Here is a 24,816-nt window from a genome sequence, read left to right on the forward strand (position 1 = left end):
ACCCAGTATAAACCAATTTCCAAACTCATAAGAATAACAGCACAAAACCCAATAATCATTTAGCGTCTCTGAGAGTAACCCATAACTCAGAATTCAAAAAAAAAAATTTGGGAATCAAAGATGATTTTTTTTTTTTTTTCCTTTTCCTCTCTCATTCCTTAGCTTTCTTAGCAACCAAACAGTGATTCTTCGTACGAAGAGATAAAACCTTAGAAAATTTTACCTGAGATATGTACTGGAGGAGCAAAACAGTTCGCCATGAGAGAGAGATCTATAGAGAGAAAGTGAAAATTTTTAGGTAGAGAGAGAAAGAGATTGAAACAGAACGCTTAGAAGTTAAAACCAAGAAATGAGGAGGAATCTGTTATATACAGTGTACTAGTGCATAAGCTTGTTTTCCACAAATACCCCAATGCTTTCAAAGAAAAAGAAAAACAATAAGAAGGATTCTTTTTTTAATTTTAATGAAAACATTAAGAAGCTATCTACAAGTGTTTTGGCTAAATATTGTATAAAAATAAGTTTATTTATGAAATAGGTATTGTTCAAATTTATTTGACAAAATACGAAGGGAAGCAAATTTCGGTAATACTATCATTGAAATTCTTACAAATTTCAATAATAACTTTTCACTCTTTTTTTTTTTAATTATCGAAAATGTTTTTTTTTTTTAATGGATTGTTTCTAAACCAGTCATTTAACTTTTAATGAAAACTCTCTCAAAAAAAATTTAGAAGCTCTCTCTCTCTCTCAAAAAAAAAAATATATTAATGGTTAAAATATCTTCCATTTAAAAAAAAAAATTTATCGAATAATAAATAAACTTCTTAAACTTACACTTTATACTGTTGAACATAGGGGTAGCAAAATTAAATACGACCCGCGAACCCGACACGACACAACACGAAATTAGCAGGTTATGGGTTAAGTCTTAATAGGTTCGTGTTATATTTTGGTTGACACAACTGACCCTTTTAATAAATAGGTTGGATTAATGTTTAACATATAGAATCCATTTGACCCATTTAATTAAATGGCATTTTACCAATATACATTTCAAACCCGAGATATATAAACTTATTAGTTGTTGTGATTTATTTTCTTTGACATATAGTGATTGATTGTTTGTGATATTGAGATATGATTTAGTTTTGAATGATTATTTGTAATACAATTACTCGTTAGTTCTAAATTTTATATTAAAAATATTTTTTTTGTTTGTTTTTTCATAAATTTTTTTTCTTTTCATTTTGAAAATATTTAATAAACAGGTCAACACGACTGACCCGTTTAATAAATGGGTTGTACTAGGGTTAAGAAATCTTGACCCGTTTAATAAACATGTCGGGTTAATGTTGACTTATATAGTCGGATATTCATGAGTTGACACAACACAAACCCGACACGCGAACATGAATTGTCATCCCTAAAACCAATTACGCAATATAAAAAAAATAATTAAAAAAAAAAAAAAAAAAACTTAAGCAACCCTAAATACATGAATAATGATGTCAAGAAGCTTTTGTTTTTATGGTAGTGGTTATGGTAGTCGTAGTTGTTCTGGATAGAAATTCCAAGTATGGTCGCTAGTAGGCGGACCAACCAAAGCCACAGCAATTAGCAACTTTGGGCCTACCTCTCATCCAGCTGTGGCTTTTAAATCTCGCGCTTAAGCTTTTATTTCCAATTATACCCTTCGGAAATAATTTAATTCCATGGTATGTCCACTGATTAAAATAGAAGTAAGTTATCTGCAAAAGTCGTAATGCCAAACCACATACTAAAATCTCTCTCTCTCTCACGAAAAAAAAAAATATATATATATATATATATGTTAATGGTTAAAATATCTTCCATTTAAAAAAAATTTATCGAATAATAAATAAACTTCTTAAACTTACACTTTATACTCTTGAACATAGGGGTGGCAAAATTAAATACGACCCGCGAACCCGACACGACACGACACGAAATTAGCAGGTTATGGGTTAAGTCTTAATGAGTTCATGTCATATTTGGGTTGACACAACTGACCCGTTTAATAAATGGGTTGGATTAATGTTTAACATATAGAATCCATTTGACCCATTTAATTAAATGGCATTTTACCAATATACATTTCAAACCCAAGATATATAAACTTATTAGTTGTTGTGATTTATTTTCTTTGACATATAGTGATTGATTATTTGTGATATTGAGATATGATTTAGTTTTGAATGATTATTTGTGATACAATTACTCGTTAGTTCTAAATTTTATATTAAAAATATTTTTTTTGTTTGTTTTTTCATAAATTTTTTTTCTTTTCATTTTGAAAATATTTAATAAACAGGCCAACACGACTGACCCGTTTAATAAATGGGTCGTACTAGGGTTAAGAAATCTTGACCCGTTTAATAAACATGTCAGGTTAATGTTGACTTATATAGTCGGATATTCATGAGTTGACACAACACGAACCCGACACGCGAACATGAATTGCCATCCCTAAGACCAATTACGCAATATAAAAAAAACAATAAAAAAAAAAAAAAAAAACTTAAGCAACCCTAAATACATGAATAATGATGTCAAGAAGCTTTTGTTTTTATGGTAGTGGTTATGGTAGTCGTAGTTGTTCTGGATAGAAAGTCCAAGTATGGTCGCTAGTAGGCGGACCAACCAAAGCCACAGCAATTAGCAACTTTGGGCCTACCTCTCATCCAGCTGTGGCTTTTAAATCTCGCGCTCAAGCTTTTATTTCCAATTATACCCTTCGGAAATAATTTAATTCCATGGTATGTCCACTGATTAAAATAGAAGTAAGTTATCTGCAAAAGTCGTAATGCCAAACCACATACTAAAGCAAAAAATTGGGTAAGATTTGGATACAATTCTTGGGCCAAGTGCTTTTTAAGTACTATTCATTGTGTGTGTTTGTTTCTCCAATAAGATTTTTTTTTTCCCTAACATATAACCTTTATTTTCTTTCTACTAAAGCAAACCTTTATTCTAATTTTTTTAGAAACTTTATTTTAATTATTTAAATGCTTTATAATTGCACCAATGATAAAACTAATTCTTATTGGATGATATTCTTTGTTGATCTTCTTCTTTTTGTTCCTCCTGTTTTTGTACTAAGAGAAATTGATTTCAAGTACAATAAATTTATCGTTTTTATTAGGGTAATCATATTAAAATTAAAATGTATTAATCATTCAAACTCAAAGATTGTAATTAACTTAGCAAAAAAAGAAAAAGAAAAAAGAAGAATGCAAAGAAAAGAGAGAGAGAAAAAAAAAAAAAAAAAAAAAAGGTGAAAATGTCCTTTACGGCTTCAAAATCTGGCATTGTATCTAAATGGTTCATTGACTTTCAAAACTAGTAATTTTACACCTTCAAGTATTATAATGATATCAATACATCTCCTTTGTCATTTCATGTTATAGTTTCGCTATTAGTATGCACAAAACGTTGTGGTATGTGTAATGAGATAAAGGAAGGGAGAGTGAGAAAATAGAATCTATGAAGTCTTCATTTTTATTTTATGACGGTGGAGGCTGGTGTGCTCACGATTTTGTGTGGGGGTGGTGGTGTGGATAATGGGATGAGGGAAAAGAGAGTGAGAAGGAGTGATATTTTTTTTTTTTTTTTAATTGTGAGTAATTTAATATTTTTCCTTATTAAATTTATATTTTTAACAATTTAATTAATTTTTTTTGAATGACATTTTTACATGTATAGTAATTCGGAGTTAATACATCCAATAAAGATTTCTTGAATATTCCAATAAAAAAAAATATATCAATTTTGTACAAAGAGGAAGGAATTTATATCTATGAAAATATTCCATTAAATTAAATTCTACCAAAAAAAATTCAATGACTTGTAAGTTGTAAGGATATAAGGAAAATGAGAAAAGAGAAAATTATATAAAAAATACACACTATTTCTTTCAAGGTGGAATTCTATTTCTCCCCATGATTTGCTTCGTTCGGGGAATAAAGAGTAGGGAGAATTGATTTTATACTCCGTTGCTGTTGTTGGTAAAGAGTTTCCATGCCATCTTAATTGTAGCGTACATTTTTAAAAGAATAAAAAAAAAATTTGCAGAGTATTAAAAATCAAATATGCGAAATAAAGCACATATTCATGAAGAAATGCTACGTTTACAATATTTTTATAACAAATTCAAAATAGTAAATTGTTATTGGTTTCAATTTGAACCTACCTCTTAAATTACTTTTTTTCTTACTAATAATAGATAGTAACAACTTGTCATTTTAAAATTGTTGTAAATGTGTTGTGAAAATACTGTGAACATAGACTGTGAACATAGCATTTCTCTATGTTCACGTAGGGGTGGCAATTCATGTTCGCGTGTTGGATTCGTGTTGTGTCAACTCATGAGTATCGGACTATATAAGTCAACACTAACCCGACATGTTTATTGAACAGGCCAAGATTTCTTAACCCTAACACGACCCATTTATTTAACGAGTCAGTCATGTCGACCTATTTATTAAATATTTTCAAAATGAAAAGAAAAAAAATTTTATGAAGAAACAAACAAAAAAAATATTTTTAATATAAAATTTAGAACTAACAAGTAATTGTATAACAAATAATCATTCAAAACTAAATCATATCTCAATATCACAAATAATCAATCACTATATGTCAAAGAAAATAAACCACAACAACTAATAAGTTTATATATCTCGGATTTGAAATGTATATTGGTAAAATGCCATTAAATTAAATGGGTCAAACGGGTTCCATATGTTGAACATTAACTCAACCCATTTATTAAACGGGACAGTCGTGTCAACCCAAATATGACACGAACCCATTAAGACTCGACCCATAACCTGCTAATTTCGTGTCGTGTCGGGTTCGCGAGTCGTGTTCAATTTTGCCATCCCTAATTGGTCTCTATCCTATTATTCACCATATTTCAATTTGATCTCTAACATTTCAATTATGTCAATTTAATCCTTAACTTTTCAATACTGTGACAATTTAGTCATTGTCATTATCTTTTGGATGAAAATTGATAACGTGTCTAATAGCCAAAATAAAAAATTAGCCGTTGATGTGACAATAAACTAAAATTTGATTTTGGCCATTTGCTATGTCAGCAATTTTCATTCAAAATATAATGGTAAGGACTAAATTAACACAACATTGAAAGGTTAGGAACCAAATTGATACAATTGAATGGTTAAGGACCAAATTGAAATGTAGTGTAAAAGAGAAGGACCAAATATGTAATTTACCTTCTTTTTTTTTTAGAAAGTAGGGTTGCTTAAGTTAGGCGGGTTTAATTAACTTAACTAATAAAGTCTTTTATCATTGAATAAAAAATTTTGAGATTTGAACTCTTGACTTAATGATAAAGAGTAATTATTATAGATTGAATGCTATAAATTGAAATTCTATCATGTCTATCAACCAAAAAAAAAAAAAAAAATATAGCATTTTAACCTTTGATTCAGTAGCATTCGTACGTCCTGAATTTGCAGATCTAAACGACATAGATTTGCTCATCATTCTGGCTGGCCCCTCCTTCATATCAAGGGAATTATAGTCTCTAGCGCCCTTCTGCTTTGGGGGGATGTCTTTTGGTTTGGAACTTAGGGTGTTGAATGAATTGGACTTTAACAAAGCACCTGTATGCGGAAAAACAATCAACTGGTGCACAAAATAGTAAACACTAAACCCAAGAAGTCAAGATGGGCATTACAACGGGCAACCCTCAGCTTCGGCAAGTAGAGAGAGAGAGAGAGAGAGAAATTAAAAAAATAACAACACCAGAGAAACAACAAGATCACATAAGCTATTTGTTTACCGTTTACTTTTTGAAGCCGTGGACCAGTGGCAGGAAAACGTGCAGTTTCCGGAATATCAGTACTGGAATGATTGCCAAAAGATGTTTGACAAGCTGACTTTACTTTCCCTTTATCTATGCTCTTGAATGAAGAATCCCGAGATAATGAAACTGTTTTGCTAGGACTCAATGGCTTTGGTGATACTGAAACTATTCTGCTGGGACTCAATGGCTTTGGTGATCCAGTAACTATTTTGCTGGGGCTTGATGGCTTTGGTGATCCAGTAACTATTCTGCTGGGGCTTGATGGTTTTGGTGATCCAATACCTGTTTCAAGCGCCTGCCTTTTTGCTGGAGCCACTTCTATATTTTCCGCACACCGCTTGCCAGAAACAAGTGTAAATGAACCAAGTTTGTCCATTTTTTTTTCCTCAACTTCTGAACCTTCAAATTCCATTTCACAATGATATGAGTAAAGTTCACAAAGAGAACATGTACAGTGCCTGTGTCCAGATTCAAGCTTACCTTGCTTCTGGTTTTCGGATTCCTCAGCAAATTTGCATTCTTCACACAGCCAATCACCTTCAGGGACTTTTTGGAGCATTTCTCGCATGCAATAGCTGATTGATAGCAAAAACAGTGTTAAGAACCATCTTGAACACAAACTTAAAGATCAACACAGCATAGAGAACCAACAAAACCTGCCAACCAACTAATACAGTTGAAAGGTTGTTTATGCTTACGTGTGTTCTGCACCATCACTGCACCTACTACATATAGCAAGCAAATCCTCCCGACCTGCATCCCCACAAATATCACATACTTTTACCTGTTTCCAATCAAAGAAGAAATCAGCAATGGTTAATTATCCATATAAGACAGATTTTGATAATATTAAGAGAAGAAATCAAAAAGGGAGGAGGGGTTCTTCATTATGAGAGGAAAAAAAAAACCATTACTACAGAAAAAGGCAATTAGAAGAAGAACAAAAAATCAGAAATAATGCAAGGCCATACTTCTCTTGAAAAACAAATGTGAACAAAATAGGCCCATCTAGGATCCAAGTACAGGACGTAAACATAACTCCAGTAACATACCTTCTTTTCTTCAAAATGATGTAAATGACTCCCATTTCTATTTCAACTCATTTTCATAATTAGGATGCCCATTTCCTTTTTTTTATTGGTAAATTACATGTACACCTAATGAGTCTTGAAACCACACCCTCATCCTCATTTCATTATTATAAAAAGAGGAAGTGAACTTTCAGTTAGAGCTCATTGGCTAGGATGTACATTTCCATATAGCCCAAATAAACAACAACCAGATATAGTATTTACATTCATGGCAACCTCATAGACAGTCTGAAAGAAGGTATAAATGGTGTTTCCCTCATGAACCCAACCAAAGCCGACTGCATTGTATTCTCCCACACCAAACCAAAAAAAAAAAAGGATTAACTACAATATATCAAAAAAATTCAGAGATAAAGACCAAAGGAGATGATGGAACCACAAATATACAGCCACCAAGTTTTAGTCCCAAAATTTTGTGGTTGGCAGCTATAGATCCTCAATAGACTAATCAAGGTCAACCACATGTATTCTTTTCTGCCCTTTTTTACTATTTCTACTAATGCTATTTTAGGTCTTCATCTATCTTTCTTCATTGCCTCAACTTGTATCAACTCATTCTTCCCCATTGGTGCATTAGTTACTCTCTTCTATGCATGACCAAGATGTATGTTCTCATAGATCTTTCAACAAGCTTCTTCCTAGATCACCTTTAAATTCAAAAAATCCCTTCAAAGCCCATTTTCCTTCTTTTCTCCCAAAATTAACTTATTTTTTTAATAATAATCTCCAAAAATGAACCATATTCTTGCTAAACAATATGTTATCGATGAAACACATATATATATCATGACACTGATCTGGCGTTCCAGTCTAAAACTCATTACTCACCCAGGATTCATCAAAGAAAAGAATGCAGACAAATTGAAAGAACATAAACTAAAAATATCAGAGATGACCAGTAATGCATATGTTAGGATTAAGAAAAAAAGAAGGGGGGGGGGGGGGGGGGATTCCCTCCCNGTATGGATGCACAGTGAGAAGCACAGTTAAAAAGAGAGGAAAGAGGCACACCGTAGACCCCAATGTAATAAAGCCAAAGCATTGCACATATTTAACTTGATTGAAATTCAATTCAAACAGAATGAAGAACAGCATATTTACAGAATGTTTGTTTGGAAAAGTGCATCACAGAATCAGAGTCATTGAAGCTCAAACCAAAATAACATTGTAACAGTAAATCCTCTTTCCTAGCATGACATTTCATTCATACTTCCATAAATCAGCTTGAATGTGACAAACAGTACACAACCATAAACTTCTCAGTGTTTGAAGCCCTCCAACATCCAAGAAAAAGTAAAACTTCAAAAACAAAAAGTCACAACCACATCTTAGAAAACATTAACACTCCATTTGTTTCAATGGAAAACCTCTTGTGAAGATAGTTTTCCGAATTTTCGATGGAAACTGTTAAAAACAACTCTATCTCATTTTGAAGTTATTGCCAAACAAAGGAAAATATGATAGTTTTCCCAAAAAAAAAAACTTTTGGAAACTGACTCATTCTTTAAAAAACACTAATGTAAAAACAAACAAAGTGTATATGCAGGCTCCACTTTCATATGATTATCAGTTGGATGAACAGAGGGTAGGAAAACCTAAAAAATATTTAAACGATAAACCATCAAAGCCCAAATCTGTTGTATGAGCCTCTTAGCCATACATAACAGGTTAAAATTGTGAGCAACCAAGACCAATGGCTGCAGAAACAAAGCGTAAGTAATATGGTTGAGTTTAAAGCACCAGTATTAAAAACAAAATGCAAAGGACATGAGTCAGCTGTGAATAATGGCCTACAGCTTACACAGACACCAAAAGCAAACAAGGACAATGTAGACAAAACCAAATTGGTCAAAAAAGGCTTTTTAAGTTGATACTTGGCTACTTTACAAAGTGTGCATATAAAAATTAGAGGAAGGCTCATTGAGTGAAAAGCACACCTCAGTATTGCCCATAGTGCCAAAGTTTAAGAAGTAGGACTAAGCAACACACATACTAAAAATAAATAGATTAAAAGGGGAAAAAAAAAAAGACGCCATAACCATATTGGATACATCTTCACACATCTAAGACACGCCTAAAATGACAGAAAACAAGTGTACAACCTTTTGTTAGAGTAGATTACACATAAATTATCTTCCATAAGTATAGAACAAAAGATAAACTTGCAGGTGAAAAAAAAAATATATATATATATATATATATAAGAATGCTACATGCAAACAACAAGAGGCTCAAGAGAAAACAAGCTTAGATTGATAAGTTTACTTGTAAGCATACATCATCACAGGGACGGGTTTCATTATCCAATAACACGGACTTATTTCTCTTTTTGGCCTTTAGCTTAGTCTTACCAGTCAAAAATTATAAATTTTTTTTTTATAAGCAGTCAAAAATTGTAAACTCGACAGTTTCTAATTTAACAGTCCAAGTCCTAGTAGAATCAGGAGCACCCAGCAGCAAATAATTATAAATTTATTAGCCCAATACAATGAGAGAATTTCATATTTGAGTGCTTTCATACACTTTTTTTTATAAATAATAATGTTGCATTAATATAGGGGGAGGGGGCAAACCCCAAAGGAAAGTACTGCCCTAGTCATGGAATGTGTACAAGCTTTCATATACTGAAGCGCTTCATCTAGATTCCTCTTTTTCCTCCTCTTCCCATTCTTCTATTTTTTCTATCTCAAATTTCTAGTAAATGATCTTTTTATATTAAATCCTATGTCAGGGTCTATCTTTCACATTGTAATTTTCTCCTACCACTTTCCTTTTTGCAGGTCATCCCTATAAGCTTAAGGTTGATGAGAAACCTTTTGGTGTGCATATAGCAGTCTTTCTCAATATATAAATTAGGATACTAAATTATAAAGCAATTAAAAATAAAAAACCAATATTTCCCAAAAAAAAATTATGAATATAGGCATATCCCCCCATAACTCTTATCTATATCTATATTTCAATAGTCTCAGTAGCGGTAACCTACACCCACTTGAACACTGCATAGCTGTGGGCCAATATCTATTGACATACCACTACTATATATAATTCATGGGCGGCGCTAGATGTATTTCAGGGGGTTCAAATGAACCCCGACTTTTTATTAAAAAAATATTTTATATATATATATATATATAATAATTTTTTTACCGGTTTAATTTATCATTAAAAATATTTTTGCACACCGTGACTTAAATCTTGCACACCCTGATCATATATCAACTTTACTATTTTTTTCCCCTCAAATCACTAACTTCATAACAAAAAATTATTATAACATGATAACAATACACATACATGTATCAAACCCTCTATATTTGTTGAATATTAAATTATATTAAGTTATATTATATTTACACTATACATGCATATATCATACACATACGCATATATCATAAACGTACACATCACAATTCACACAAATTACTTTATAACAAAAACAAATAATAATAATGCACATATCATACAAATACGCATAACTAACAAACACTCACTCTTTACTTTTAGAATCAGAGATATCGAGATAGTCAAATAGAGAAGAGAGATGAGATGAGATTCATGAAAGAGATTCAAGCATTTGATTAGTTAAGTAGACACTTAGTGTATTATTGATATATGGATGTGTGTGGTTGTGTTAGTCAATAATTCATACAATGCAAGTGAGATGAGTTTTGCCATTTAGTTTAAAATATTTTTATAAAAACAATGACAAATAGAAAGTGACAATTGCATAAAAAAAAAATGTTATACAAACTCAATAAAATAAAATGGCCATATCTACCCACATTGACAATAGATAATAACGATTGATAATGAATTATCATGTGATGATTTCAAAATATGAAAACTCAAAGAAGGATATTGTAACATTTTATGTATTTGCGACTGTTATTTTTATTTTTATTTTTTGGTCGATAACTAAATATATTTAAGTTTTCTTTTTATTAAATTTTGTTTAATTGAACTTTCTAAATGACCCCCCTAAAAAATATTTATGGAGCCGCCACTGATATAATTCCTATTGTTCAGAAGCCATATTTGTTAGCATGCCCCATGGTGCAGGCATTGCAATATCAGCATCCCAATTCTTGAGCCTCAACTTAGTGTAAACATCAAGTATTATACCACAAAAGCCTATAAAAAAATTGTTACAACATGCTATGCCCCTAAGATAACATTTCCAGTTAATCCTTACGCTGGGACTTCTCAGGAAGCTGGTTGGATGGGAATATCAGAAGTTCAACACCATCAAGATTTCCTTTAAGGGCTAAATCATGTTTGATCATACTATCCAACAGGCTCTTGTAGTTTCTCTCATAACTGTATCACAAACAGCATGAAAAATATATTGTATCAAAATAAGAAACAAACAGATATATACACCAAGAAAAACAATTTTCAATTGTAAGAAAGGCATATATGCATATACTTACCTCTCAACATCTTTGGCAAAGAAGTATAGAGCAATATTATCTTCTTTAGCGCCATTTTCACAAAACTGGGATGGCCATGTGCTCACGCGAGGTACTTCATGCAGGGGAACTTTGTGGGGAAACTTGTTCACCACTTCAAGAACTTTAGGTGATGCACAAGTTGACAGATGGGCTTGAATTCCACCACATAAGTCCAGAAGTTTTCCACCTTTATGCACCTCAAAACCCCCCCTGCAATCACAAAATCTTATCTAGCAGACTGTTTTCAAAATGCAATATATGATGAACAACAAAGAAAATGAAAAGCCTGTTTTGAGAGTAGGAAATGTTCTCTCTCCAACAGATGGAAATAATTTATGAAAATGTAAAAGAATCTTACTGCCAGATATATTCATATTCGGGAATGGCTGATGCTTTCAAAAGAGAAGACATTGCTGTGGATGTATGACTGGGCAACTCTCTTGCATGCTTTCCAATAGAAATAATTGTGGAATCCGAGTCGTCCACTTTGGAAGAAAAAACATCAGTGGGGGGCAAAGTAAACTGCTTCGAATTATTGACAACAGCATGTTTGCAAGAGTCTGAGGTAGAACTCCCAAGAACAGCTTGCCTTTCATGACTTCCTTCAGTAGACATAATATTCTTTGGCTTATTTGAAACCAAAAACTGATCCTGGGAAGCTAGTTCATAATTCATGTCTGTGCTTGACGTGGACAACTCATCTGGTTGATCAAAAACTTTTTTCTTCCTGTTAATTTCAGGTCTTCTAAGCAAAGCAGCATGAATTGCAGCTTTCAACTTGTTACCTTCATGCGATTCCTCTCTAGAACTTCTTACGGCAGATGCATCAATACCAGAAGCCTGTGGAGTACCAATTGTGCAAAACTCTGTAGCATGCCCACTATCTTTACATTTTTGACAGAAAACACTTTTTGAAGCACTTATCGCAGTAGGCCTTGAGCGAATAGTGGAACTCTCCCTAGTTTTCTCATACTGATTTGCTGTTTCCTGAGACTGAGGCAACCCATCTTGCCCAGAAACATCAGCACTATTGGATGGTCTCTCAGTGTTCAAAGGATAAGTGGACAAGGGTTCATCCTTAGGGCTAACCAGATTGAACTTTTGTTCAGCAGCAGAACCACATATTCCACTAGTAGATGAAGCCCCACCTGCATTACCCAAACTCAAAGTTAATATCTTAACTTAACTTGATCCACAAAGAAGAAGAAAATAACACCAAAAACGAAAAAATAAAAATAAAATGCAACAGAACAGGGAGCATAAAAGAAACAAATATAGAGTTAGCAGAGTCACTCCTTAAAGAAGACAAGACCACACCTGAAGGAACTGGAATTTCTACATCTTTACGACCTAGACTGCTTGTTACTTTTGACAAACTTAATTTTCCATCAGACTGAACAACCTTCAAATCTCGGTTGTTGCTAATATATGAAGGCAAACTGGTTTCACCACGAGATGTGAGCTTTTGGTCAAGCTTAGGTGTCGAAACAGTAGAACTAATTGTTGTTGAACTGACCAGAGGGCGATCCAGTTTAGATAAATGTTTTCTTTCAAATGTACCACGTTCTTTTGCTTGTTTCAATGCTTTTACATCTTGTACATGGGTAGATTTAGATGATAGCATTTTAACCTTTGATTCAGTAGCATTCGTACGTCCTGAATTTGCAGATCTAAACGACATAGATTTGCTCATCATTCTGGCTGGCCCCTCCTTCATATCAAGGGAATTATAGTCTCTAGCGCCCTTCTGCTTTGGGGGGATGTCTTTTGGTTTGGAACTTAGGGTGTTGAATGAATTGGACTTTAACAAAGCACCTGTATGCGGAAAAACAATCAACTGGTGCACAAAATAGTAAACACTAAACCCAAGAAGTCAAGATGGGCATTACAACGGGCAACCCTCAGCTTCGGACAAGTAGAGAGAGAGAGAGAGAGAGAAATTAAAAAAATAACAACACCAGAGAAACAACAAGATCACATAAGCTATTTGTTTACCGTTTACTTTTTGAAGCCGTGGACCAGTGGCAGGAAAACGTGCAGTTTCCGGAATATCAGTACTGGAATGATTGCCAAAAGATGTTTGACAAGCTGACTTTACTTTCCCTTTATCTATGCTCTTGAATGAAGAATCCCGAGATAATGAAACTGTTTTGCTAGGACTCAATGGCTTTGGTGATACTGAAACTATTCTGCTGGGACTCAATGGCTTTGGTGATCCAGTAACTATTTTGCTGGGGCTTGATGGCTTTGGTGATCCAGTAACTATTCTGCTGGGGCTTGATGGTTTTGGTGATCCAATACCTGTTTCAAGCGCCTGCCTTTTTGCTGGAGCCACTTCTATATTTTCCGCACACCGCTTGCCAGAAACAAGTGTAAATGAACCAAGTTTGTCCATTTTTTTTTCCTCAACTTCTGAACCTTCAAATTCCATTTCACAATGATATGAGTAAAGTTCACAAAGAGAACATGTACAGTGCCTGTGTCCAGATTCAAGCTTACCTTGCTTCTGGTTTTCGGATTCCTCAGCAAATTTGCATTCTTCACACAGCCAATCACCTTCAGGGACTTTTTGGAGCATTTCTCGCATGCAATAGCTGATTGATAGCAAAAACAGTGTTAAGAACCATCTTGAACACAAACTTAAAGATCAACACAGCATAGAGAACCAACAAAACCTGCCAACCAACTAATACAGTTGAAAGGTTGTTTATGCTTACGTGTGTTCTGCACCATCACTGCACCTACTACATATAGCAAGCAAATCCTCCCGACCTGCATCCCCACAAATATCACATACTTTTACCTGTTTCCAATCAAAGAAGAAATCAGCAATGGTTAATTATCCATATAAGACAGATTTTGATAATATTAAGAGAAGAAATCAAAAAGGGAGGAGGGGTTCTTCATTATGAGAGGAAAAAAAAAACCATTACTACAGAAAAAGGCAATTAGAAGAAGAACAAAAAATCAGAAATAATGCAAGGCCATACTTCTCTTGAAAAACAAATGTGAACAAAATAGGCCCATCTAGGATCCAAGTACAGGACGTAAACATAACTCCAGTAACATACCTTCTTTTCTTCAAAATGATGTAAATGACTCCCATTTCTATTTCAACTCATTTTCATAATTAGGATGCCCATTTCCTTTTTTTTATTGGTAAATTACATGTACACCTAATGAGTCTTGAAACCACACCCTCATCCTCATTTCATTATTATAAAAAGAGGAAGTGAACTTTCAGTTAGAGCTCATTGGCTAGGATGTACATTTCCATATAGCCCAAATAAACAACAACCAGATATAGTATTTACATTCATGGCAACCTCATAGACAGTCTGAAAGAAGGTATAAATGGTGTTTCCCTCATGAACCCAACCAAAGCCGACTGCATTGTATTCTCCCACACCAAACCAAAAAAAAAAAAGGATTAACTACAATATATCAAAAAAATTCAGAGATAAAGACCAAAGGAGATGATGGAACCACAAATATACAGCCACCAAGTTTTAGTCCCAAAATTTTGGGGTTGGCAGCTATAGATCCTCAATAGACTAATCAAGGTCAACCACATGTATTCTTTTCTGCCCTTTTTTACTATTTCTACTAATGCTATTTTAGGTCTTCATCTATCTTTCTTCATTGCCTCAACTTGTATCAACTCATTCTTCCCCATTGGTGCATTAGTTACTCTCTTCTATGCATGACCAAGATGTATGTTCTCATAGATCTTTCAACAAGCTTCTTCCTAGATCACCTTTAAATTCAAAAAATCCCTTCAAAGCCCATTTTCCTTCTTTTCTCCCAAAATTAACTTATTTTTTTAATAATAATCTCCAAAAATGAACCATATTCTTGCTAAACAATATGTTATCGATGAAACACATATATATATCATGACACTGATCTGGCGTTCCAGTCTAAAACTCATTACTCACCCAGGATTCATCAAAGAAAAGAATGCAGACAAATTGAAAGAACATAAACTAAAAATATCAGAGATGACCAGTAATGCATATGTTAGGATTAAGAAAAAAAGAAGGGGGGGGGGGGGGGGGGAATCATTACTCACATCTTGCTCCACAATGTCTGATTCATCACTCTCATCCCCAGAAACTGATTGCAGAGGAGGTTCCTGCATGTCAGGTAACTCAACCATCTCATTGGACTTATCATCATGCTCATCTTGGTCTGAAGATTTCATAGCTTCATCTGGTGGGTCACCACTATCCTTGTCAGTCTCTGCTTCTGACTTTGGATACTTTTTCATTGAAACCTCAGAAATGCCACCCACAGGTCTACCTCTTCGCACCTTTGGTGGACTACTACCAGCATCCAAATCTTTGGAAGGAGGAATCTCCGATGAGCCCAACTTGTTCAAATATGTTGCCTTCCCAGATCCTTCTGGACCTAAACTACTAATTGAAGCAGTACTATTGTTTATATTCCTGTTATGATTACGGACTGCTTCATTTGCATCGTTGGCTCTACTAACAGATGAAATGTTATCATCATGGCCTTCTACTGCTTTACTTTCCTCATACATATTTGAAGAGATTCTCTGATCCAAAACAAACTGTGGTTTGGAAGAAAGTTGATCCTCTGCAATAGTACCTCCAGAAGTCAACTTTGGAAGCATCTCAACATCTTCTAAAGCATCAGATACAACAGACGACCTTAAGGTTGCCTTACTATCAGCATTTTCAGAGAATGAATCATGACTAGAATTAACACTGAGTAGGTTACTTGTTTCACTGGTGGTGTGCTGTAAGCTATCAGATGCTCTATTCTTAAGAGAATATAAAGTACCACTCTCATTAACAGAATACTGGCTAGCCACATTTACACGACAACTTTCATCAGAAAACTCCTCAGTTTTTGACCCCATTAAAGGTCGGTTCAAATGCATACAAGATGAACAAGGAGCAGAGCAGACGTTACAAGTCCCAGACTCGCCTCTCATATGAACTTTCTTACTCATGGACCAATTCCCAAACTTTGTTTCATATTCAGAAGATACCTGGTAAAACCAAAGCATTAATGAAGGAAAAAAGAATGGGAAAAAAAAAAAAAGGAAAACACACACACACACTAGACGAACACATTTTTCACACTCTGATTCTAACACCCTTCTAAAACTTTGAAGTCGGCTATAGATCCTCAACAAAACTAATTAGAGTCAACCACATATGTTAAATACATCAGAATAAGCGCATGGATAAACATCAAGATCTTAACTAATTTAATATTTAGCAACATAGCACATAGAAGTCAAAGCCATTTTCACCTGACTCCTGATGCACCATAGAATACGTTACAAAAAGAAGCAATTCTCTGTAGTATCTAATCCTAGAGGCTATAGAAACATACCTACATGTTGAACTCCTAAGATATACATCATCGCATTCATCTTCAACTGTTGCAGTCATCAACATGTACACAAGGAAGTTATCATCAAATTAAAAACCTCTAGCAGAGTGAAGCACATTGTATTACATAAATATAATTACGCCATTGGTTACAATGAGAAGAAATGGTGCAAAGAAATATCTATATATATATATATATATATAGAAAAACAGCAAAGAGATATGAGTTCCAAAAATACAAAACACAACACGCACACTGTATCCAAATGGACAAAGAAGAAAACCTTCCATAAACACATCATATAAGTGTAAGTTCAGGTTTACTTGAATTTTATTTACAATTTTAAATAGTATGCTCAATTAGCAATAAAAAAAAAATTTAAAAAAAAAAATTGCTAATTGAGCTAGCATTTTCATTTGCTCTTGTCCCGTAAACACCACATAAACTGAAAACACCTTTTTTAAAATGTTGCAATAAAGAAAATGACAAAACCTATTGAAAGCAAAAGAAGGAACAGAATGTAAATTACCCTGTTATCTCACCATAGACATATTATCATGATCCATCTTATCTACAGGCCCTTGCATCCGATAAATCCCTCTCAAGACTGGTGTTATCTAAAAAGAACACCCAAACTACATCAATTTCTAGCACCAAAATCCAAAATAAAATAGTGCCCAATTCCATAAACCTAAAACTCGAACCAATTCACAAGTTGCAACCATAAGAACCGTCATGTAATCAAAGCAACAAAAACCCAAAAGGCAAATTACCTAAAAAATTGAATCTAATACCATCACCTTCCATATAAATCAATTTAGTGACAAACCCACATATTGTAACATGAACCAGTAACAAAGACAACAAAATTTAGCCAAACACTCTCGTGACCCAAAAACCCTAATTCCTAATCCGCAACCAAACAAACCCTAAACCACAAAATAAATCCCTTATCACATCAATCCCAAACAACAAAATTCAATAAAGGAAAAAAAAAACGCTAAGTTCAAAATTGAAAAACCACAATTAATCAAAACAAATTCAAATTAATAACAACCAGAAAAAACCAAACCCTAAATTAAAAAATTTTGAAAATTTTACATGCCTCCGGTTTTCCAATCGATTCCGTCGCATTGCACAGCTCCCCCACCGTCCTTTCTCTCCGCCCGGCCATCGCCGCCGCAACGATCAATCGGCGGCCTCAATCGAAACCCAAACTCCGATAAATCCAAAATTCCCAATAATCTCTCTCTCTCTCTCTCTGTTAAATTTCTCCAAGTAATTGCAGAGAAAATCTCACTCTTTAATTTAACTGTAAACCCAAATTAACTAGTTTCAGACCACGCAACCAAACCAAACGAGCTTCTTATACTTACATATATATTGTTATAATTATTACAAAGGATCTGCTATATATATATATATATATATAACAAAAATTCTATAACACGTAAAATGAAAAAAAATATATATATGAAAATTTTTTTATAAAAATACTTTTATATATATTATATATATAGAATCTCTCACTACGCTACTTTTCTCTCTCTCTACTGCTCTCTCTCTCTCTCTCTCTCTCTCTCTCTCTGATCTGAGGAAAAATTCTTCGAAATGAGTCTTTGAGAATCAAAATCTTTTTATGTTAGCCTAATAATAATAAAACTCTCTATCTCTCTCTCTCTAAAACTTTCTTTCTTTGTTTCTCTCTCTAAACTAACATTTTTTCCTTTTTTAAATTTTATCTTTCATTTTCACTCTCTCTCTCTCTCTCAATTTTATTGGGAAAAATAAAAAATGAGTAAAATATTTGTAGATTTGCTTTTATGAGGCTCTTCCTGTTTTATAAACGTTTTTTTAAATTTTTTTTAAAAATTTGGTTTTTTTTAATTAAAAAAAAAAAGAAATTTTTTAAATGCTGCGGAGGATATAAGCGAATTTGGCGAGCGCGTGGATTCGCACGTGCGAACGTGAATTACGGTTAGTATTTTCTCGCACGTTTGGAGTTGGATAGGCACGTTGACACGTGGGACAGTGGTGAGATGGAGGGTGGTTTGGGTTTGTGCTATCTTTCTTGGCGTGTGGCAAGAGACTTCTGTGTGCCTCACATTTCACGATCAGGACTTCGGAATTGGAAGTCAGCACCGTTTCTTTCTTTTTCTTTTTTCTTTTCTTTTTTTTTAATATAGCACCTATTCTTTCTTTGTAAAATAAAAAATAAATAAAAAAGTAATAGTTAAGAAAAATTATTAGGGGTATGTTTGGTACACTGAATGAGGATTACGATAGGAATTGTAATCTTTATTACTAAGAATAAAATGTGTTGTAATATAATAACTAAACATATTCATTAGTTTGGTTGTGAGTTATAATATTAGAATGAAACTTAATATTTATTTTAGGAAATTTCTTACTCATACAAATATATCTCCTTAAAATTTGTTATTTTTAAATTTAAGAGAGATATGTGTTATTTTTTATGATTTTTTATTTTTATAATTGTTAGATATATATGGAAAGTTTATTTATTGGGAAATATATTAAGTTGTAAAATTATTACTCTTACTAAGGAATAGCTAATACAACCTTTTAAAGATGAATAGTTATTCCTCATTTTGAAGAATAACTATTCATAAGGAATTATTATTACTTATAATAAAAACATAACCAAACTAAAGAATAACTAAACCATAGGAATAATTATTACATTACAGCACCTATTACAGTCTACCAAACATGCCCTAGGTATTCTTGAAATATATTGACATAATGCTTATTTTCTTGCGTTCATAATGGATTTTACCACATTGCCGTATTTCGAATAATTGCTCAATTGGTGAAGATAATGAATGAAGAGTTCACACATGTCTTTGAATTTGAATTTAATGATTGATGTTTTGTGCATGAGCAAGTTAGGTAACATATTTTTCCTTTCACACAATAAACTTGAATCTAGTTCTTTAATGCTCATGTGTTTGGATGCAGCATTAGTTTGGTAGAACTTATTTTTATTACTTTATTATGTTAAAAAATTAAGTTGAATAAAAATACATTTCACCCAAAAAAAAAATGATATTTTAGAAAACTATACATAAACAAATAAGTTAAATAAGTTAAATGAGAAAAAAAATTTCAAGCCAAACAAGCACATAAAAGTATATGTTCCACATTGTGAGATTTAAATTGGCAATATCCATTAACAATATAATTTGAAAAATGGTTTGTAGCACTTGGTATTTTGTAAAGATAATGCCACGCCTTAAAGCTATTTGAAGAAGTGCAACCTTATTTTTTTACCTACTTATACCTACTTATAAATACTATAAAGTACAACTTTTTAAATGAACATACATGATAGGACCATTTGATAATCTGATGAAATATGATCATAATGTGCAAAAGACATTCATGGTGGACATCATGATGTGATGATTATGGTTTCATCTATGAACTTGGGAGTTTTTTTTTTATATAATTATTGTTTATTCATATGGCAATAATATGGAGAATGCATGTTTATATGGTCATTCCATCTTGGAAGATTGGCTTTCAAGTCGAGTGGAATGAACTCCTAACACCTTCTTATTTTATAACCTAAACTCAAACTTAGATATTGGATTGTAGGCTAGTAAATTATCTTTGTAATTTATGCTTCTTCGATTGTAACTGATGAAGCAATTTGATCATCAACTCCACTCAATCCATGAAAATTTGCAAAACAAAGTGAAGCAATAGAGATTTGCCAGGGCTTGTCAATAAGGGAACTCTCTGATGCCTAAGTTAGTAAACAAGCTATATGAAACTATGAGTGAATTGCATGGTAAGGGTTATTAAGCATACTTTTTCCGATGCATATCTCTTCATATTTATATTATTGTTTGAGATTGCATTACTCCATAATGTTAGGTATGCTATCATGTATAATATGTTATTCTAATCTCACAACTAGGGGTATTCATGGTACGATGCAGTTTTGGATCATTTTTAGCACCGCACTTTGCGATGTGGTTTAGCTAAAACCATAACTATATTGCACCTTATTTTTGCGGTTACTTGTGCGATGTGGTGTGGTGTGGTGCGGTTTAAAGTTTAGCCAAAACCATAACCGCACCACACCTCATTTTTGCGGTTACATATGCGGTGCGGTGTATAAGATGTGGTTTAAATGATTTAAAGTTGGTATATTTTTCAAATTTTAGGTTTTTTCTACCCAACCCAAAACTAATTTTTCCCTTTGTTTTGGTCCAAGTTTTAAACTATTGAACTAGTTTTTCTTTATTTTGGGTTGACTTTCCTAATCAACACTTGCTAGGGTTATCAAACTTTTTTTTTTTTTTAACTAGAGTTATTAAACTATTAATAATATATTTAATATTAAAAATAATTAAATATATTAATATATAAAAAGGGTGCGGTGTAGTGCAGTTTGTGAGGTTTTCTTATTATAAAACCGCAAACCGCACTACACCATGCGGTGTAGTGCAGTGTGGTGCGATTATGTCATTTTACAAGCGATTTTGGTGCGGTTCATGTGGTTTGGTTGAACACCCCTAGTCACAGTTATCCTTTGATTGTTGGGATTGGCATCACAAGATCCAACAGTAATAGGTGGATATGAATGTCTTCCCATATATGTGAAGTTTGACTTTTTTGCATTCAATGAATCTTAGGCACCCTAGTCGACTTGCTATGTCATCAATCCGAGCTACCATTTCAATTATCTCCTCCTTTACCGGGTTGAGCTAACATAGCATCATTTTCCACATTTGTAACTAGCAAAACGAGGTGTAATTTTATATTATTTTTCAGAGTGTGATTAAGACCAAAAGTCATGTAATTTTCGATTTTAGTTCTCTTATTAAACAACAATGTAATCTCAAATTTCAAGTTGTGTTTTGAAGGTTTTTATAATTTTCCTTTTAATTAAATTAAGTGGTAACTTCATGTATAAAATCCTCAATCTAAAGGGTATAACATTGTCATTTTGATAACCATTTTGAGGACTAACAACTTTTAGATCCTATGTCCATTAGTTTGTGATTCTCATACATAATTGCGAGGATAACTTTGTTAATTTTAAATTTATGAATGTCCAATTAATTTAAGTAATTAATTATGTTAGATATAATTTTTTTTTTTTTGGTTGAAAGGAAGCTTTATTAGAAACTAAGCAACAGAAACAACACATTCAGAAACAACATGTTAGATATAAATTGTTTATTTATGTTAAAACCCTATTCTCCTCTTGTGCGTGTGTGTTTGTTTCTCTAAAAAAAAAAAAAAAAAATTTTTTTTTTTTTTTGGTTTAAATAGGGAAGCCAAATCCTAATGGCAACCTGCCAATGGTTAAAGACTTTTTATGAGTGTGGTTTCAGAGGTTCTTGTCGTGTTATTGTTAATACGTAATGTATGCATATATTCAGAAGAAGAAGAAAAAATCTCTCTCTCACACACACACATATATATATAACCAAATGCGAATTAATTAGATGGAACCCAATTTGATTTCTTTTTTAATTTCTTAAAGTGATTAAGGAAAAATAGAAAAGTAGATGAAATTTTTTTAGGGGTACTGCGAATGGCAACCCAGTATGTCAAAAAAAATAAATAAATCATAGAATTTGTATCCCCACAGCCCCCAATAGTCAAAAGTTTGATAGTGACGACAACCAATTACAATGGACTTCATTTTTAAATCGTCGAGAAAATTGGTTCGAATTGGTTCTCTTTCTTTAGTTTTCTCCTTTTTTTTCTCTTTATTTTTTTCCCCACTGAATAACAGGAGTTTTGATCAGAAACAGAGAGGTAGTTGCTTTCAATTGGTTTACCTCGTCAGGCATACACTTCATTAATAAAAAAGTCTTTGTTAAACTTTTTTTTTTTTTTTTTTTGAGGAAAGTCTTTGTTAAACTAGCTTTATAAATAATCAAACACTAAAAGTCATGAATCTGAACATCCGGAAATGGCGGCGGTGGGCACACATATTCAACTTAAAAATTACTATTATATTGTATTTTTACTACCTTTAATCACTTCTTCATTGATAAAGGAATATAAGGTCAAGTTATAGCTTAGAGGGCATGCTGTATGCGGTCAGCTTCTTGTAAAAGGAGAAAGTATATTATGTTTTAAAAATACCAACTTAGTATTTATTTTGATATTTTTTATTTAATAAATAAGTGATATTTGTTTCAAAAAATCATATTAGACTACTCCAATAAATTAATTACAATCTTTTATACTATCGAAAATATAAATAAATTATTTATTAGAATAGTCTGATGTGATTTTTTGAATAGATGTTACTTATTTATTAGATAAAAAATACCAAAATAGATATTGAATTGGAATTACCAAAACATAATATACTTTCTCCCTGTAAAAGTATTTGGACTTAGCTTAGGTTCACAGCAATAAATTCATTACAATGGTAACACGTAATCAAAAGAGGATATGTGTCATTATCTCAACAGTCTAATGCACTCGACATAATCTCTTCCTATTAGGCTGTAATTTCTTAGAGGGTAGAATAGCTACTAGCTATGGCTAAATTTTTGCCGCCTCCATCCTAATCTTCAACAAAAATTGTGTGGTAAACAATTATATAAGATTATAATTGTATGGTTTAAACTATAAAGGACGGCAGTGCCATGTGAGCACTTTCCCACGTGCCAAAAAAATCACATTTGGTTCTAAAAATATAAGTGATTTTTTTTTTTGGTATTTGGATATTAAGTTATTTAGATTTACCGTTTGTTTTAATAGAAACTGTTTTTTTTTTTTTTTTTGGTGGAAAATTACTTATTTTCTTGAAATGAATTTTTTTTTTTTTTTTTTTTTGAGGAAAGTCTTTGTTAAACTAGCTTTATAAATAATCAAACACTATAAGTCATGAATCTGAACATCCGGAAATGGCGGCGGTGTTGGCACACATATTCAACTTAAAAATTACTATTATATTGTATTTTTACTACCTTTAATCACTTCTTCATTGATAAAGGAATATAAGGTCAAGTTATAGCTTAGAGCGCATGCTGTATGCGGTCAGCTTCTTGTAAAAGGAGAAAATATATTATGTTTCAAAAATACCAACTTAGTATTTATTTTGGTATTTTTTACTCAATAAATGAGTGACATTTGTTTCAAAAAACCATATTAGACTACTCCAATAAATTAATTACAATCTTTTATACTATCGAAAATATAAATAAATTATTTATTAGAATAGTCTGATGTGGTTTTTTGAAATAAATGTTACTTATTTATTAGATAGAAAATACTAAAATAGATATTGAGTTGGAATTACCAAAACATAATATACTTTCTCCTTGTAAAAGTATTTGGACTTAGCTTAGGTTCACAGCAATAAATTCATTACAATGGTAACACGTAATCAAAAGAGGATATGTATCATTATCTCAACAGTCTAATGCACTCGACATAATCTCTTCCTATTAGGCTGTAATTTCTTAGAGGGTAGAATAGCTACTAGCTATGGCTAAATTTTTGCCGCCTCCATCCTTAATCTTCAACAAAAATTGTGTGGTAAACAATTATATAAGATTATAATTGTATGGTTTAAACTATAAAGGACGGCAGTGCCATGTGAGCACTTTCCCACGTGCCAAAAAAATCACATTTGGTTCTAAAAATATAAGTGATTTTTTTTTTTTTTTGGTATTTGGATATTAAGTTATTGAGATTTACCGTTTGTTTTAATGGAAACTGTTTTTTTTTTGGTGGAAAATTACTTATTTTCTTGAAATGATTTTTTTGGAAAATTGAGTCATTTTGTTTGTTTGTTTGTTTGATATCTTGAAAATGAACTGGGAAACATTTTATATTGTTTGGCCAAAATGGAAAATGGTTTATATTTCATGTAATGTCAACTAATTATATGAACAAAAACTTCTACTCATGAAATTAGACGCTAATATATATATATATATATATATTAATTAAACTGTGAAAAGTCAATGGATTTTTTGGAAAATACCAAACAACATAACGTGATTAAATAACCATACATTCCTTTGATTTTACTCTT

At 32.4% G+C, this 24,816-nt stretch overlaps 2 protein-coding genes across 11 annotated transcripts; both read right to left on the reverse strand.

Moving 5' to 3' along the window:
* Window positions 1–4,610: 4,610 nt before the first annotated feature.
* Window positions 4,611–6,675, reverse strand: LOC136066745 (ASI1-immunoprecipitated protein 2-like). The gene is made up of 5 exons (XM_065771506.1): window positions 6,556–6,675; window positions 6,338–6,432; window positions 5,834–6,256; window positions 5,462–5,654; window positions 4,611–4,620 (listed from the first exon to the last, which is right to left on the reverse strand). The coding sequence occupies exons 2-5, from the start codon at window positions 6,423–6,425 to the stop codon at window positions 4,611–4,613; spliced, it is 714 nt and encodes a 237-aa protein (XP_065627578.1). The 5' UTR covers window positions 6,426–6,432; window positions 6,556–6,675.
* Window positions 6,676–11,048: 4,373 nt separating this feature from the next.
* Window positions 11,049–18,489, reverse strand: LOC111986766 (protein PARALOG OF AIPP2). Of its 10 annotated transcripts, none has more exons than XM_065771539.1 (11): window positions 17,878–17,936; window positions 17,302–17,379; window positions 16,773–16,818; window positions 15,475–16,422; window positions 14,120–14,205; window positions 13,902–13,996; window positions 13,398–13,820; window positions 12,720–13,217; window positions 11,761–12,550; window positions 11,382–11,612; window positions 11,049–11,268 (listed from the first exon to the last, which is right to left on the reverse strand). In XM_065771539.1, the coding sequence occupies exons 4-11, from the start codon at window positions 16,381–16,383 to the stop codon at window positions 11,133–11,135; spliced, it is 3,168 nt and encodes a 1,055-aa protein (XP_065627611.1). In that variant the 5' UTR covers window positions 16,384–16,422; window positions 16,773–16,818; window positions 17,302–17,379; window positions 17,878–17,936; the 3' UTR covers window positions 11,049–11,132. The 10 variants fall into 10 exon arrangements, with proteins under 10 accessions (XP_065627611.1, XP_065627613.1, XP_065627608.1 ...); XM_065771541.1 differs by having other exon boundaries at window positions 17,315–17,379; window positions 17,878–17,919; XM_065771536.1 differs by lacking the exon at window positions 16,773–16,818 and having other exon boundaries at window positions 13,398–13,814; window positions 17,315–17,389; window positions 17,878–18,489.
* Between the last annotated feature and the right edge of the window lie 6,327 nt (window positions 18,490–24,816).

The sequence above is a fragment of the Quercus suber genome, unplaced genomic scaffold (genome assembly GCF_002906115.3).
Source record: "Quercus suber isolate HL8 unplaced genomic scaffold, Cork oak 2.0 scaffold_45, whole genome shotgun sequence".
NCBI classification, from domain to species: Eukaryota; Viridiplantae; Streptophyta; class Magnoliopsida; order Fagales; family Fagaceae; genus Quercus; species Quercus suber.